General features: G+C 42.3%; 1 protein-coding gene across 1 annotated transcript in view; it reads left to right on the forward strand.

Annotated features, from left to right (window-relative positions):
* Window positions 1–713: 713 nt before the first annotated feature.
* The window catches only part of kcnb1 (potassium voltage-gated channel, Shab-related subfamily, member 1), a gene marked incomplete at both ends in the record, with an annotated part of 30,479 nt that continues 15,452 nt past the window's right edge, over window positions 714–15,740 (forward strand). The window contains one exon of the mRNA XM_083971607.1: window positions 714–1,289. Coding sequence (XP_083827733.1) covers window positions 714–1,289 — 576 coding nt within the window. The remainder of the gene's footprint in view (window positions 1,290–15,740) is intronic.

The raw sequence follows: 15,740 nt of genomic DNA on the forward strand, positions 1-15,740 counted from the left end.
CCTGCAGGTTTACTGTTGATTCAGGGAAGAATAAAAACACAGGATAATACAATAAAAAGATGTGATAATGGTAATGAATAGTGTAACATCTTATCTTGATAGTTATGATACAGCTTATCTGCACCTCATTCAGAGTCATATAAATAATAAATGAGAGTAGCCTATGCTTATACAGTACTATTGCAATATTGCTGTGAGGCTTGTTGCACCATTTTATTGCAGTGGGCTCATTTTAACCATTGATTTTCATATCTGGTCATCAGGATCTTTTATTTAAAATTCTATCATCTAGTCAATCAATAACATGAGAAACCAGGAAGGACCAGGATCAGAACATACCTGTGGATTTCAGTCGATTGGGGGTTGTAGCAATGATTGTTCACACAACATGCAGTTCCTGAGGGATATGGGCTTTCTGGATTGGTTTGGATTGATAAACAAGACAAAAGACAAAAAAACTGACATTTTTTCTTTCTTAAACCATTTTGTGACTCAACAGATGTATCTTGGGGGCTTTAGTGGGGTCATAAACTGTAGTATTATCACCATCTCAGCTCAGGATCTGATGACTGCTGCATGACCCCTGAGATTTTGGCCTAATTATGTCATTTTCTGTTTGTTGTTGATTCTTTTAGGCACAATAATGACAGAAAAGAGGGCCACCTGTAGCCCATAGCCCTGGATGTTTGCCTGCTCCTTCAACACAAGTCATCATGGAGAAATCCTTGGCAGAGTTAAATAAAGCTGGCTCCCGCTCAACGTCCTCACTGCCACCTGAACCAGTGGACATCATCCGCAGCAAGTCATGTTTCCGCAGGGTCAGGCTGAATGTTGGGGGCCTCCCGCATGAAGTCCTATGGCGAACGTTAGATAGGCTACCACGAACACGTTTAGGAAAGTTAAGAGATTGCAACACCCACGAAACTCTGATGGAAGTGTGTGACGACTACAATCTTGAGGAGAATGAGTACTTTTTTGACCGACATCCGGGGGCGTTCACCTCAATTCTGAACTTCTACCGCACGGGCAAGCTGCACATGATGGAAGAAATGTGCGCCCTGTCGTTCAGCCAAGAACTCGACTACTGGGGCATCGACGAGATCTACCTGGAGTCGTGTTGCCAGGCCAGGTACCACCAGAAAAAGGAGCAAATGAACGAGGAGCTCAAAAGAGAGGCAGATAATTTAAAAGACAGAGAGGGAGAAGAATTTGACAACACGTGCTGCGCCGAAAAACGGAAGAAACTTTGGGACCTCTTGGAAAAGCCCAGCTCGTCTGTTGCGGCAAAGGTAAATGTCTTTGGAAGCTCGGTGAAAGAGATTAGTGTAGGTTGGTTGGTTGGTTGGTTGGGTGTGGCAACAACCAAACAACCTGTACACAAACATGGACATGGTAGCTAAACCTTAATGACCCACTTAGGAAAAACTGTAATCAGAATGATATCTCAGCATTTCCTCTAGTGCCACCTTCAGGCCAAAATTTTATCAGCTATAGACTACTTACTTGCTAATGATGCTATGCTAACACGCTGAGCTAAGATGGTTTGTATGGTAAACATTAAACTTCCTCATTAGCATGTTAACACCCTGTGAGTGTGAGGAAGTGCAACGTACAGTCAGCATGTTAGCATGCAGACTTTTAGCCCAAAGACCTGAGCTGTGTCTCAATTCGAATACTTCCATACACTGTCATCTACACTATGTACGCCCTGTACTTACTTCTGTAGAGCGCGAATTTCGACGGTTAGTGCTCAAATTGAATAGGCTACTGTCGTTGTGGCCTTACTGGGACGAACGGTCGCAACGTTTGCCAACATCTTCTTTTTTGGACCGCTAACGTCGCCCGTCAACACACCTACTGCCTTGTTTTGTTTGTAATTTCAATTAGCAACATGACTGCCTTGCTCGCACTTTTTATTTGCTTGTGTGGACCACCTGTTTCGAGGTGGATATTACGCCGCTGCCGCCGCGTCAGCTGACTCCTCTTCTTGGCGGAAAAAACATTGGCCTATTGGTATGTTGATTTAAATATATTATATTCCGCTACGTAGCCACGACGGCGATCACTGGGTGGGAGTGTCCATCATTCCACACTCAACTTTTTGACCGTTATGAGTGCATCATCCACTTAGGATACACTGCATTAGTTTGAATGCACTTACAGTACATACTCAAAACAGTTAGTGTAAGTAGGCTATGGAAGTATTCCAGTTGAGATACAGCACAGTTTCTTCAAATTATAGAACGAGATGTTGTCCTTTTATTTATCAGGTTAGCCTAAAGGCTCAAAGATGACTGTGTACAATTGTTTGGTTTAGCATCTGCAGTTGAATGTAGATGGTTAGTCAAAGAGGAAAACATGTTTTGCACCAGTGATAATTAGTCACACGTTTTAAAGACTTTTACCACCACACAAAAAGTGTCAAACAAGACAGCTTGTGGTTTTCTTTTACAACTTATGCTTTGATTGTTCCGCGGTTTGGAAAACAATGTACTGTACTGTAAGAGATGGAAATGAAACAAACGTGATTTACTAGTGAGGAATGTAAGTGCTCCTGTCTGCACATGGTTGCTCAAGAAGCAGAACAAATCTGAACAGATAGGCCTAAAAAGTGTGGTAGGGTGAAAATGAAAACAGCTCTGTGCATACATCGCAATCCCCCATCTCAGAAACATAACTCAGGTTCATTGTTGCTCCGTTATTATCAGTCTTCTATCAGATTATTATCATTAGCTTCCTTTTGAAGTTATGTGCAGCCTACACATTCTCAGACTGCTCACGCACCATTGTATCACTGCAATACCTCTTGGCTGCAACATGAAATACGTTTTTGATTCTCGAAGTGATCTCTGTGAAATATTTCCTGAATTCTGTCAGTTGATGCTTTGTGACAACCTCGCCCTGCATCACGCAGCGCCAATTGAATTGCATATTCTGCAGGAGGTTGAGATATTGACTTACATTTTAATGCATATGGAGAAAAAGTCAGAACTTATTTAGGACTGTTTGAATCATTTGGATAAATGAGCGCTTGAGAGGGTTTTGATCAATAGAGGAAGGCTGTGACATGTCATTACTGTACATACGTTAATGAACAAGTAGAAGGAGAGAGAGAGATATAAATCGATCATACTGTTCAAGCTATTAGAGAAGGATTCAGTAAAAAGAAGGGTTGGTTGTGTGTTAATGTTATGCACCGTTTGGCTGAATGAGCTTTTTGTTTGGAACAGCTAAGTGTGGAATGCCCCTGGTCATAATTAGATGTTGAGGTCCTCACTCCGCTGCACTGTTATTTCCTTATCTGAGGTCCCCATTTGTTGACTTCTATCGGCCGTGTTCACCTTTTAACAGCGCACAAAACTGGCGTTGGCCCTCAGCAGGCCTTTCAGAGAGCCACACCTGCAACTGCAACCTGGGAGACCACAGCTGTGTTAAACACAAGCGGCCCTTTGATCACTCTCGTCTTGGTTTGAATCGGAGGGATCAAAGAAGAAGCTGTCTTTTTTGCGACGCTTCCTTTTAAAAAGCAGCACCATGCCTTTTTTAATTTTTTTTTTTTTGGCCTGCAGAAAATCAGGTGGGGGGGGGGGGGGGGGGCTGGGAAATGGAAATTAAACTATTAGCTGTTTGTGCTGGCTGATGCTGTTATGGTGGAGATTTGTGAGAACTGTCAGCGCTGCTCCACAAACAGACTGAGTGCTGCGAGTCTGTCAGTGAAATGTCTTCTTCATAGGAATCAAAGGGATTTAAAATCAATGTTTATTGTGTTAGAGCAATGAAAGTGCTGTAGCCTACAAAAAGGAGATGACCACTCCGAGTCGACCGTACGTCGCTGTATCCATTATCGCGCCCTGATATCGGCAATTTATCAAAATATCACTGGAGGACAGTTTCAAAGTGCTTAACCAAGATGGGGGCTCCTCACTTTGAATAATGACACAGCAGAGTGCTTATGCATATTGTTCCCTTTCAAATCTATAGCTCTCAATAGCCACTCATCGATGAGTGTGTGCAATGATTACCATCAAAAACAGTGTCCATCCAGCGGCGCCGTATTCCAAGGGCCCCTGACTGACAGGGGGCCCCAATAAAAGGTCAAAATGAACACAAAATTATTAAAATATTATTGAAATATAGTAATACAATTACTGATCTCTTTGTTTTTACTCAAGTTGAGTTCAGTTTCATACATTCTTGCCATTACAATGATAGGAACCTCAGTCAATACTAATGTATGCATGCGTATGTGTGCTTTTTCTATGTGAAGCATATTGTCTTTTCCTTTTATGTTCTTCACCAGAATGCTTCATTTAAACATGTTAAAAACCATTATGTATTAAATGTAAAGCTTTTAATGGGTCAGTTAAGTCCTAGAGATGGTGTGACAACAGCTACGCAGGGGGGGCCCGATTTATTTGTATTTTTTTCATGAGCCCCGAAATTTCTGGCTGTGCCCCTGTCTGTGTCCATCATATCTTTCTTTAACATCAGTATGGGTCCATAGGAAAATATAGTGAGCTGGGAAAAAGAACAACCTCAACACCGTTAGCACGCAGCAGAGTTTATCAGCTCCTAATTAGCTTAAAAGGGCAATGTGAAACCACAGACCAAACTACTAAAAGCATTCATGGCGGGAGGGTGTATTGTCTCAGTCATTTTTTAATAGACTGGAACAAACTGTGGGCTTGTCAAGTGGTCCATCTCTGACCACAGAGCGTCCTCGTGTTAGCTAATCGGCTGTGCTCTCCCGTCCTGGGGTCAGAGATGGAAATGTATGTGAAACAGCCCATAAACAGATGGTGAATGGCGGAGAGAGGCACTAAACAAATGGTAACCAAGCAACAAAAGTACAATTTCATCATCATTTAAGGAGAGGGTACTGAGCATTAGTAGGTTTGTTTGTGTTGCTCCCTTTTCCCTCCCTCTCTCTCTCTTTGTTCCTGCTTTTTTAAAGTCCGTGCAAAGCAAGCGAGCAGAAGCTGCGATATTTGTCAAGATGCTCAGGGAGGGAGTCGTTGTTGCTGCCTGTGTTCTCTCTGCCCTGTCGTTCTTCCTGTCTCTCTATCCCCTCACTGGCTCATATCTCAGCTTCCTTCCTTCTCTTCTTCGGGCTCCTCTGCTATACCTCCGACTAAATGTCAGGGAAATGTCACATTAATTATTCTCCAGGAGACTTCGGGCCCAATTTGAAGCTTCCCCCTCTCTCTATCTCCCTCTCTCTCTCTGTGTTTACGTTCTTTGTAAGCCACAGCATTGTCTGTCTCACAGTCTCAAATCAGATTTCAGTCACCATAAAATAGGATTGTGTCTGACCGCTGGCAAAGCAGCTCCGAACTGTCTGATTGCCGACAATAAAGGATTTTCACCTGCAGTAGCTTTTGTGCCTCATCGTGTTAGATTTGACTGGTTTCTGTCATTAATCAAAACCACTATTAGAATAAAATTGGAGTAATTATGAGGCTTCTCATGTAATATTTACAATTCATTTGGAATTAAAAGAGTCATGTTATATAATCTCCATGGCATTGGTCAAAACCTTTGCCACTCCATCACTGAAGGACTCAAATGCACCGATACCTGACCTGACCTTAGATAGTTTTCATAACCATGTTTAAGATTCTGCTTGATGCTCAGTGTATAAATGGAAATTACTATCAACATTTGGCTTGGAAACTAAAGCCAAACATGAGTGTTGTTGTCATTTTTGTCCTCCATGCATCAAAAATGGATTATGGCCACTTCATTCTCTGTCAGTGGGTATTGTGCTTCACATAGCAGGCAACAAATTCCAATAATGCTCCTCTCATGTCACACTTAAGATGACATATAAACACGGTTTGGCTATAGTCCCACTCATATATCAGTCTGCAGCAGGATCCAAGACGTGAAACTCCCAGACTGGGATCCATCACTTTCTGACGGCTGGGAAGTCACAGCCAGTCAAATGGACGGTGATGTATAGGAAGTAATATGAGAACAGGACTTGAACATTCTCAGATGGGGCTCAATGTTTCAGAGTCGGTTTTTCCAGACTGAATCTTCCCTGAAAGACCAGTATCTTGAAATGGCCCCTATGTCTGTAGATCACAAATTTGTCCACATCCTATAGACCATTGGTTCCCAACCTGGGGTCCGGGGGCGTCAGAGATTTCAGGGGGTCCACAGAGCTTTATGAGGTTATCGAAATTATATTTCTGCATATTGAATTTTAAAATCCCAATAACACACCCAATTGGACAATCAGAATCATGTATAAACAAAGACAATGGGAACAAAAACCTACAACCTACCTGTTTACAGGGACATGATGACAATTATGACACAAAAAAGGAAAATGGACAGAAAGAGAAATAAAACAACATAAGATAGAACAAAATCGAATAAAAAGAATAAGATGATTAATTCAGAATGTATATGGAGCTCCTCACTGTTATAACATACCCATGGCAGGGCTCCACCTTGTATCAACTGTTTATTTTTTGTAAAAAAAAAAGTTTGTATCACATTATTCTTTTGATGCATCTGTGCATCTAGGCTTCAGGGGGGGGGGGGGGGGGACAAAAGCAGCGGGGGCTTCAAGGAAAAAAGGTTGGGAACCACTGCTAATAGACCACTGTACAGAATCAGCAGCATTGAGGCTGTCTTCATCAACTTTCTTTTAATCTCTGGAAGGTTAGAACATTAGAGTGTCTGGCCTTGGTATCATTATAAAGTCCAGGCCTGAGTTGTTTTAAATAGCTTTGAGACAGGTTTTATAATAGATGGGTGCCTTGTTCTGTTTCAAACCAGATTTGGCTTACAGCCTTCTCTGTTGTAAGAGTAAGTTCCTTTTGCTGTAAGTTTGTGCCCCCCCCCCCCCCCAAAAGGGTTCGTCTTCATATTGTTCTTGTTTTCCACCAGGTGATGCAGTTAGGCTTTGATTTGATTTGATTTGGATCCCCATTAGCTGATGTAGTTTACATCAACTATTCTTCCAGGGGCCCGATCAGTGGGGTCCTGGGGTCCGATCAGATCGGCTATGTATTATGTGTCTTGATGACATTACATGTCCTAAAACCTTTTAAAACTTGCTGATGATAAATCATGTGCCGTCAGTCAAAACATTACTGAGGATGCAATGAATGGTATTTTCAAGTCCAACTCATACTGTAGATCACACATGCCCACACCCCCCAGATACAACCCATAGGAGCTGGCTGGATCTTTGTCGTCATGGTAACAAGAACAAACGTGTGGTTAAGGTTGTGGAATGGTCACAGCTTGGTTATGTTCCAAGACCGAGTGATGCTTGATTGCGGTTGCGGTGCATTTGTTGTCACAATACTAAGTAGTAGTACACACTCATTTGCACAATATAAAGTGTTTCCATTGAGCCCCTTGATGTTTCAGTTACAGACAGAGCCCAAGTGGAAACCAAAAGCAAAATATAAATGCTAATATATTTTGCAAATGGAATGATAGTGTATGACATATACACACAATCTACCACAAAAATATATCATGTGTACAATCTATGTAAACAGGTCATGATTATGCAAGACAACACTGCACACTCATATCCTGAGAGTAAAGTATATTTCTCGTCTCTAAACAAAGGCCTCAGAACAGTTGCAGAGCACACTGCTGAATAATTGAACACCTTTGTCAAATTTGTTGTTATCATCTAACATTTACGTTGGTGGAGATGGTGCTTGGGAAACTGAGGTTGGCTGCTGCTACTTGGTCGTATATGTTGTTCAGTCTTACGTGTTACAGAGAAAGAGAGCTGTAACACACCAGAGAGTATCAAGTATCCCTTATTGTAGGAACTCTGACAGGAAGCTGCAGAGTGACCGTGTGATAAGTCACAGAATTCCTTGCTTGATAGAGGATTAAGGGGTGGAAATAACGTATCAGGCTTTCTCAGGTTGTTTGTCCGTGTTGTCTGCGTCTGTGTGGTGCAGAGATATGAGCCGGGATCACGTGCCGCTCGGCGACTGAGTGCCTCGGCGGTTGCTTTCATGCTGGTTGCTCTCTCTGCTTGTCACACTGTCTGCTCGTCAACTGCAGTGCCTCTGAGTGGCCGTGTCTCTGCTAACGTGCCCTCAAGTCAGATTCAAATGCAGCTATAAAAACTCCAGTGCAACCTCTAAAGGTTAAAGTTGAAGGAAAGTCAATAACTCAAACCTTATTTAGCCCATACTTCTATCTCAGCTATAGTGTGCTTGATGAATAGATTTATGGACAAGGAAGGGCTGAGAGAATTGATTAACAGGCATGACCTATGACCTGTATTCACTAGCAAGAGAGCACAAGCAAACACACACACAACTATATTTTGCATCATGTAGTTCCTAGGCCGTAGATTAGGAGCTAAGGGCATAGCCTATAACCTAATCAAACAGACTAATACCCTCAGGAGATACAGACTTGAAAAGTGAATAATGTTTTTTATTAAAGGTGTAACATACTGTCCATTAGGCCGAATGCTACTTTTGTCTAAATGGATTAATAAAGAACTGTGACAGCAAAATAACTGAGGGCAGACTGACAAGACCACATTTTTTGGACTTAGGTCTGATGTATGCGTCCAATAAAGTTTTGAGCCAAAAAGGGAGCTAACTTTTGACCAGATGGCTGGTAGCACACTGAGGATTTGTGTAACTGCTGAGCAATTATGATCATGATCTTATAATGCTGAGAGATGGCTCCCTTCCTTATCCTGCATCCTCATTTAGATATCACAGCCAAACAGTTTGGAGTACCAAAAAAATAAAAAAAAATAAAATAAAAAGATCTGATCAGGCCTCCAGAGGATGTTCCTCCTCACATATGGTGTGGACTGAATCAACATGGTGGGATAAGAAGTAAAATGTATTTGTTAGATTCTGTTGGATCTTCATCTAGTGAAGTTTAATCTATTTCTATCAGCTACCTGGGAGCAACAAACACAAGATCAAACTGTTACCACCTTATGAATCCATACGGTGAACATGTTTGCAAACAGTTGTAGTCTTTAAACATCCAGTAGCCCATAATTCATGGGTTTCTGACAAAATTAAAGTCCAAGTAGTCACTCCACTGTTAACTCTGTTTGGGTCTCCACCTGAGGCGACTGCAAAGGAAAATAATGCAATAAAATAAATAGTCAACTATAAACTGTGTTAGAACACGTTCAACTAAACAAGTTTGTTGAGAATCAGCTTCTTATCGCAGATCAACGGATGTGATTTTCTTCTCATTCATTCCCATTCTCAGTGCATTAAACCTGTTGAAGTTCAGTGCTGTGCAGACGCTCAAGTGTGTAAATGCTTGTGAATTTGTCTGCCCCACGGACGCTCAGCATCTCTGGGAGTGAATGGAGCAGGGGGCGGGGCCAGGACGCTGGGCTTCTGCATAGTGATTGGAGGTTCTGTCTAAAGGCGATTTTGAAACATGATACTGGCACAGGAGGATTGTCATGTTCAGTCCCATTGCGGATTTTGTGAGGGGAGAGACCAACTGCTGCTCATTTCTTGGTATTTGCTTGCCGATACAGCACATTTCCATTGTAATACATCATACACTGTAAATGAAACACAATAGCATTTCCTTGTTTCAGTTTAACATAATTCTCACATTTCCTTGTTCGAGTTTAATATGTTTCGTTAGTGCGTTCATTCATTCATACTGTAGTCTGAGGGTGAGGGTGGGGCTGTAAATAAATGGACAAATTTTATGATGTAGGCTGGAAATGAGCTTCCCCTCTTTGAAAGACCAGCGACCACCACTGGTCTCCACCATCCCTACTGAAAAAGATAGCTTGATTTATTAACCACTATTATTGCAAGCTACCCCTCAACTTGGACTACAGTGGAGAACGTCTCCAGAGACAGGGCTGATGAGAGCGATGGGAGTGAACCACATCAATAAAGTGCTGCATGAAACCAAGTTGCGAGTTGAGCATTAATTCATCCCACAAGTAATTCCATTTACATTGCAAATATCCATGTGATGTGAGTATTGATTATTGTAGCTTTGAACTTTTCTGTACTCTACCATTTGATGATGATGTTACTGCATTAACCCCAGACCCTGCAGGAGCCAGCCCATGTGCATTGGTTAACTGTGGTATCTGCATGGTTTTGGGGATGATAAGAAGAATTGCAGATGAAACCATGACTCCACACTTTTATGTTAATGCCTCTTTGGACAAATATTCACACTCAGAAGCGTGCAGATGTCCGCTAAGGCCTGATAATCCCCTGATTTAGCTGTTACTGTCTCAGTCAACAGTCTGCTAGCTAGATTAGATAATATTAGCAGAAACTTGGCCTGATGGTGACAGCGTGGGGAAGGTGATGAGATCCTCAGTTGAGTTTCTTTCTGTTGGGTGCATGGATGTGCATCACATGTATAGCTTCAGTCAAGAAGCACACCCATTACAAAGGTTGCACACACTGGCTGATGTGTGCAGCAATAGAGGGAAGTTTGAGGGGATTTCCAAAATACAGTAAACGTTCAATGCAAATTAAATGCTGATTCAGCCACATGTAAATAGAAACAAATGATGGAACGGACCTGATAACGTAACACCTTGGCAGTGGTGTTTATGTGATGGAACATGGTGATGTGGATCAGACCAGGCAGAGACAATAATAGATGTTTCCAGTTTTTTGCTTTAATTAATATGTATTTGTATTATTAGTTGAAGTTGGTTTTGGAAAATAGGTCATGACTATTCATTAGCTGTTTGAACGCTGCTGCATATTCCAGTGCTCGCTCACAGTTAATGAGGAGAAGCCTGATTCTAGTGGTTGTGTTTGTGAGCCTTTTTACAAGTTATGTCATGCATTTTGTAGTGGATAGTTCAGGCTTTGTAGAGACATCTTAGCTTTTCCGGCTGGCAGTGAGGCACAGTCATGGCAGTTTGTTTCACTGCTGCAGAACAGGTTTGGTCAGGACAGTTTGTTCGTTTTTGTTCTATGTATTATTGAAGAATTTACATCAGTGGACATGTTCCGACTTTTTGGTGACTAAAATCCGTTAAGTGTGTTAGAAATTACATAACTTTGGTCACCGGAGAAACCTGCAGTGAAGCGATTGCACAGATCACAGAGTTTTAACAGAAATAAAAACAGGATCTGAAATCTTTTTTGTCACTGAAATCACAAAAAGAAAATTGTCACTGATGAACAGAGCACGCTGTCGTTGTGCAGGAACGAGCCTGTGAAGTGGGCGCTGAGACACAGGAGATGGTCAAGAATCGTGCGTTGCCTCTGCAAAGCTAGACAGCTCCTTTGTTGAGCTGTTACGTGAGCACCGAGTGAAAGACACCAAGACATCACTGTCCCCAAGAGGAGGAAAGCCTGAAGAGCAAAGACTGTAAGGGAGGGGAAAAAAACTGAGATAGATTAAGAGATCTGTTGAGTTGGAGAATGTAAACATGAAAGAGAAAATTACTGAGACGTGGAGGCTGAATCTGAGCCGGAGAAACAGAGAAACGAAGAAGCAGGTTTGTGACTCAGGGAAAAGTAAAAACTGGTACATGGCGATATATAGTTGAACATTAGCTCTTATCATAGCCTGTGGGATGAAACTTAGAATTCCATGTTGCCAGCACATGACGTCGTGGTTTTGCTTAAATTTCCATTTGTAATAGGCATGGGAATCTATATGCGTCATTGCATTGAGCCAGATTTCATACTGTACATGAGAGAAAAGTTTATCATTATCATAATGGGATGTTTACAGTAAATGCTATAATATTATAGTAATGGAACGCTCATCTGTCCAGAATACTAATTTGATATTAGTCTGAATGACAGCCCATGGTTACAGAGAAATACAATATAAAGTTTAAATGGTAATGGACCTGACTTGTGCAAACTCCTAACAAGTTCAATCAGTTGACCCAGAATAACCCGAAGAGTTCTGGGGGGAAAACCTTTTAATCACCTCCATGGGGAGTAGGCTACCAACCATTTATTATTATGGTTTTTTCGTTTTTTTGGTTGCCTTTAGACCATATTAACTTCTAAAGAACAAGGCTCATACGCAGGACAATCGACATTCCCACAGGCTCAGAGAACAAAAGCATCTGGTTTGTACTTTTGTTTATGCTTTAAGAGTAAAACACAAAAGTGCAGCATTGAAAACACAAATATTAATTCTCATTACGAGATATCTCTATAGACGCGTGTTTTGCAGCAAGAGACATTCTGGTACACAAATGCCCTGTAGAGAAAACACATGTATAGTTAAAGTAATTGTAAAATATTCAGCATTTTGAAAACAGAAAAGATGACTAAAGCAACCTGAGCATGGACAGGCAGGTTTATATAATGCCTTTTAATGTCTGAGCTCAATTTACTGCAGTGCAAAATGCATCATAGAGGGGAAAAAAACAACAGTGACCAACCTGTGTCCTCTCCTCCATGGAGAAGAGAGGACTTTTGACTGTGTGGTGGTGGTTGCTTTATATTTTATTGAAGACGTGATAGTTTTAGTCTTACAGTTGAAGTGACACAGAGGTCGTGCCTTCCAGTGAAATACAGTCTCACTTGTAGGACCCACAACTCTGCTGTCTAAGTCTGTGAGTGAGTGATTAATATTGAAACTCTGTGTCACTTTTCCCAAGCCTCAAGGAGAGTGCTCATCAACCACTGTCACAACTGCTGAATCACACAGGAACACACGCCGTAAAAACAATGACGCAGTCGTGGCAACGCTGGAGATTTTGGCGATATAGCAGCGTTCTTCCCCCCACTCTAACGGTCAGAGGGGAAAGATCCCGGCTGAAATAGTTACTGACATAAGATGATTGCACAACAATGGAAAGTTGGCACAACGGCAATCATTTTTCCTCTTGTCTCAATGACTGTGAATACACATACATTTGCTGGGTTTGTTTTTCGAGCTGCATTCCAGAAGAATGATCTCATTTCAGTGAATGAGAGGCTGCTTGTATTGTCAGTATTATCACAAGTGTGAGCATTTAAAGTCTATTGGAATTTTACCAAAGTAAAATCTAACACCACATTTCCCCTTCATTTATCAATTGTTGACAACGCCTGTGAAAGGATGTGAGTATGGGTCATTGATGGTTCATTTGATGAAGGAGGAAGTTATGATGGATCCACGTGAACCAGAGCCACAGGTTTTCTTACTTTCTCCAATGCACAAGGTTCATTGTATTATAGAACAGGGGTGCCAAACATGTGGCATGCAGGCCAAAACCGGCCCGCCAGAGGGGCCAAGTGTGAAAATTACATAAAAAACAAGAGAGGCATCAAATTAATGAAATTGCACACTTTTTTCTCAAGACATTTCAGGTCATTCATAATGTTTTGTAAAAGGGTTATTTAAAAGGGATATTTCAAGATCGGCAGGGGAGAGATAGCCTACAAGGTGCATGGTATTTCCACATTTCCCTCATCAGACTAAATACACAATCCAACAACTCCAAAACACTCTGGTGGACAAGTTGTGACCTGCACATTTGCCACGCATGAAATAATAATGGAACATTATGAGACTGAGTTGTTTTGGAGGCAAATGCGTAGCCGGAACTACATTTCAGCTGCTGGGCGGAGTGATTTCAAAAGTAAGTAGTGCTGAGCATTTGCTTCATGTGTCGTAGTGCTACATAATTATTATTTCATAGTGTGGTGAATGTGCCATGCTACTATTTCATACAGGTCAGGTCACAATTTGTCCACAAGAGCGTTTTGGAGTTGTTGGATTGTGTATTTGATGAGTTTGATGGGGGAAACCCAGAAATACATTGCACTGACAATTAAAGGTAACAAACCTACTGTACTGCTATGACTATAGGGATTATGGCAATAGGTGAATTTGCCAAAATGTTGAAATATCCCTTTAATGTTAACATCTTAATACATCCTAATGTACTTGTACTTCTTTGCACTCAAACAAAGAGAAAACATATTTTTATTTATAGGTCATCATTATACCATTATTTTACTGGTCCGGCCCACTTGTGATCAAATTGTACTGTGTTTGGCCCGAACTAAAATGAATATAAACATATGGGGCCCTAGTTTGCTGGCGCAGCGCAGGTGGCGCAAGGTAGCGCAGCCGGTCTAATGCAAGTTTCGACCAGCGCAGCCGAGCGCAAAGTCAGATTGGGAGATTTGTAGATCGCGCTGCGCTGAGATAGGCGTGGTCGCGCAGCAGGGGGAGGCGTCACAGATTCAGCTTGGTGCAGTGGAAGTTTCGTCCGAAAATGTCCCGCCGAAGTTGCGCTGAAAGCTCGCCACCTCCAACCAGGTCTAGTCTCAGCGCAGCGCGGAGCGCAGCAGGTGCAGTGCAAGTTTGGCTGACTGACCTGCAGTGCACACACGTCACCAAGACCTCACAGGCAGATCTCCACAGTTCCAGGCACATTTCAATGCAATAAATATCCACAATAACCACTATTTAATGCAACTAATGGAATCAACACGTGAATTTATATCTATATAGATTGTCCCGTCACATCTGACGTCAGATCAAAGCAGAGATCAAAGGCTGTCGGCGCGTAATGGAAACTCCACCTGAATTAACACAGCAGGGACGAACTGGCACTGAAAAGCAGCTGTGGATGTCCCAAGCAGGACTGAGGGTGGATGACTGCATGTCGCTGCCGTGTTGAGATACCACTCTGCCCTTGTGATGATCGCTGTATTTATTTATTTACTTATTAATTCATAAGCACGTGCGACCGCATCACGCAGCCGTAATGAAAAACAAAACACAAATCATCATCTCTCTTAGTCCACCACCACTGCCTCGGTATCAGATAGTCAGTATATAGCCTACTACAGTATATTCAGCATCTCTATCACAGAGAAAAAAAGAGAAAAAAAGAGACGGACAGAGAGAGAGAGAGAGGAGGACAGAGAGAGAGAGAGAGAGAGAGAGAGAGAGAGAGGGAGAGAGAGAGAGAGAGAGAGAGAGAGAGCGCGTCCTTGCTGATTTCATCCACATGGTGTGTGTTTATGTTGTGATTAGTGTAGCCTACAACTCTGATCTTATACACACAGGGTTTGAATAAATGTGAGTTTCTTTATTAGTTTATTAGTTGTTGTTTCTTAGATTGCGTAGGGGTTCTCAGTGTATCAGATCAATCCTGGTTAAGTATATTAGTAAACTCATTATTGGTCACTCTGAGCTCGGACCTCCGGGGAAACAGCTGTTTCCTCCGGGGAGAGGTTCGGCCTCTGGCGTCGCTGTTTCCTCCGTCCATGTCCAAGTATAAAATGACAAACTTGCAGCGCGCATCACCCGCCGCGCAGTTAAAGGTGAGGAGAGGAGCTCCTTTGATTGGTGAAGATCTGACTCGGCTGTGTCAAACCCACTCCACGCCTTTCTCTCCTCCTCCCGCCCTGTCTCCTCCCTCTTCACCGTTTGCGCCGGTGGGAGGGACGAGGGGAGGGGCTGCGCCGGTCTAAGTCTGACTGCGCGGCCCACGAATCTTGCGAAATGGACCTGGACCACACCCCGTTGGCGTGGCGAAGCTGCGCTGATCACAGACTTCACCTGGTCGACGAAACTAGAGCCCATGGATTTGGGTGCGAATATAGTGTGTCCTGTTACTTCCATTTAATACAGGTGCTTTAATAGAGTGTCAATAAACTCCCCTCCAGAGAAACATAGAGTCAGACTCTGTAGGTGTAGCATCTGTTTTCATCACTGTGGACAAGACATTTTGTTAGCTGAGATAGTGTAGACTAGTGTGCACTAGATGTACACTATCATGTAAGCGCACAATTGGCTTC

Source organism: Trachurus trachurus, assembly GCF_905171665.1.
Source record: "Trachurus trachurus genome assembly, chromosome: 5".
In the NCBI taxonomy this organism is placed as follows: Eukaryota; Metazoa; Chordata; class Actinopteri; order Carangiformes; family Carangidae; genus Trachurus; species Trachurus trachurus.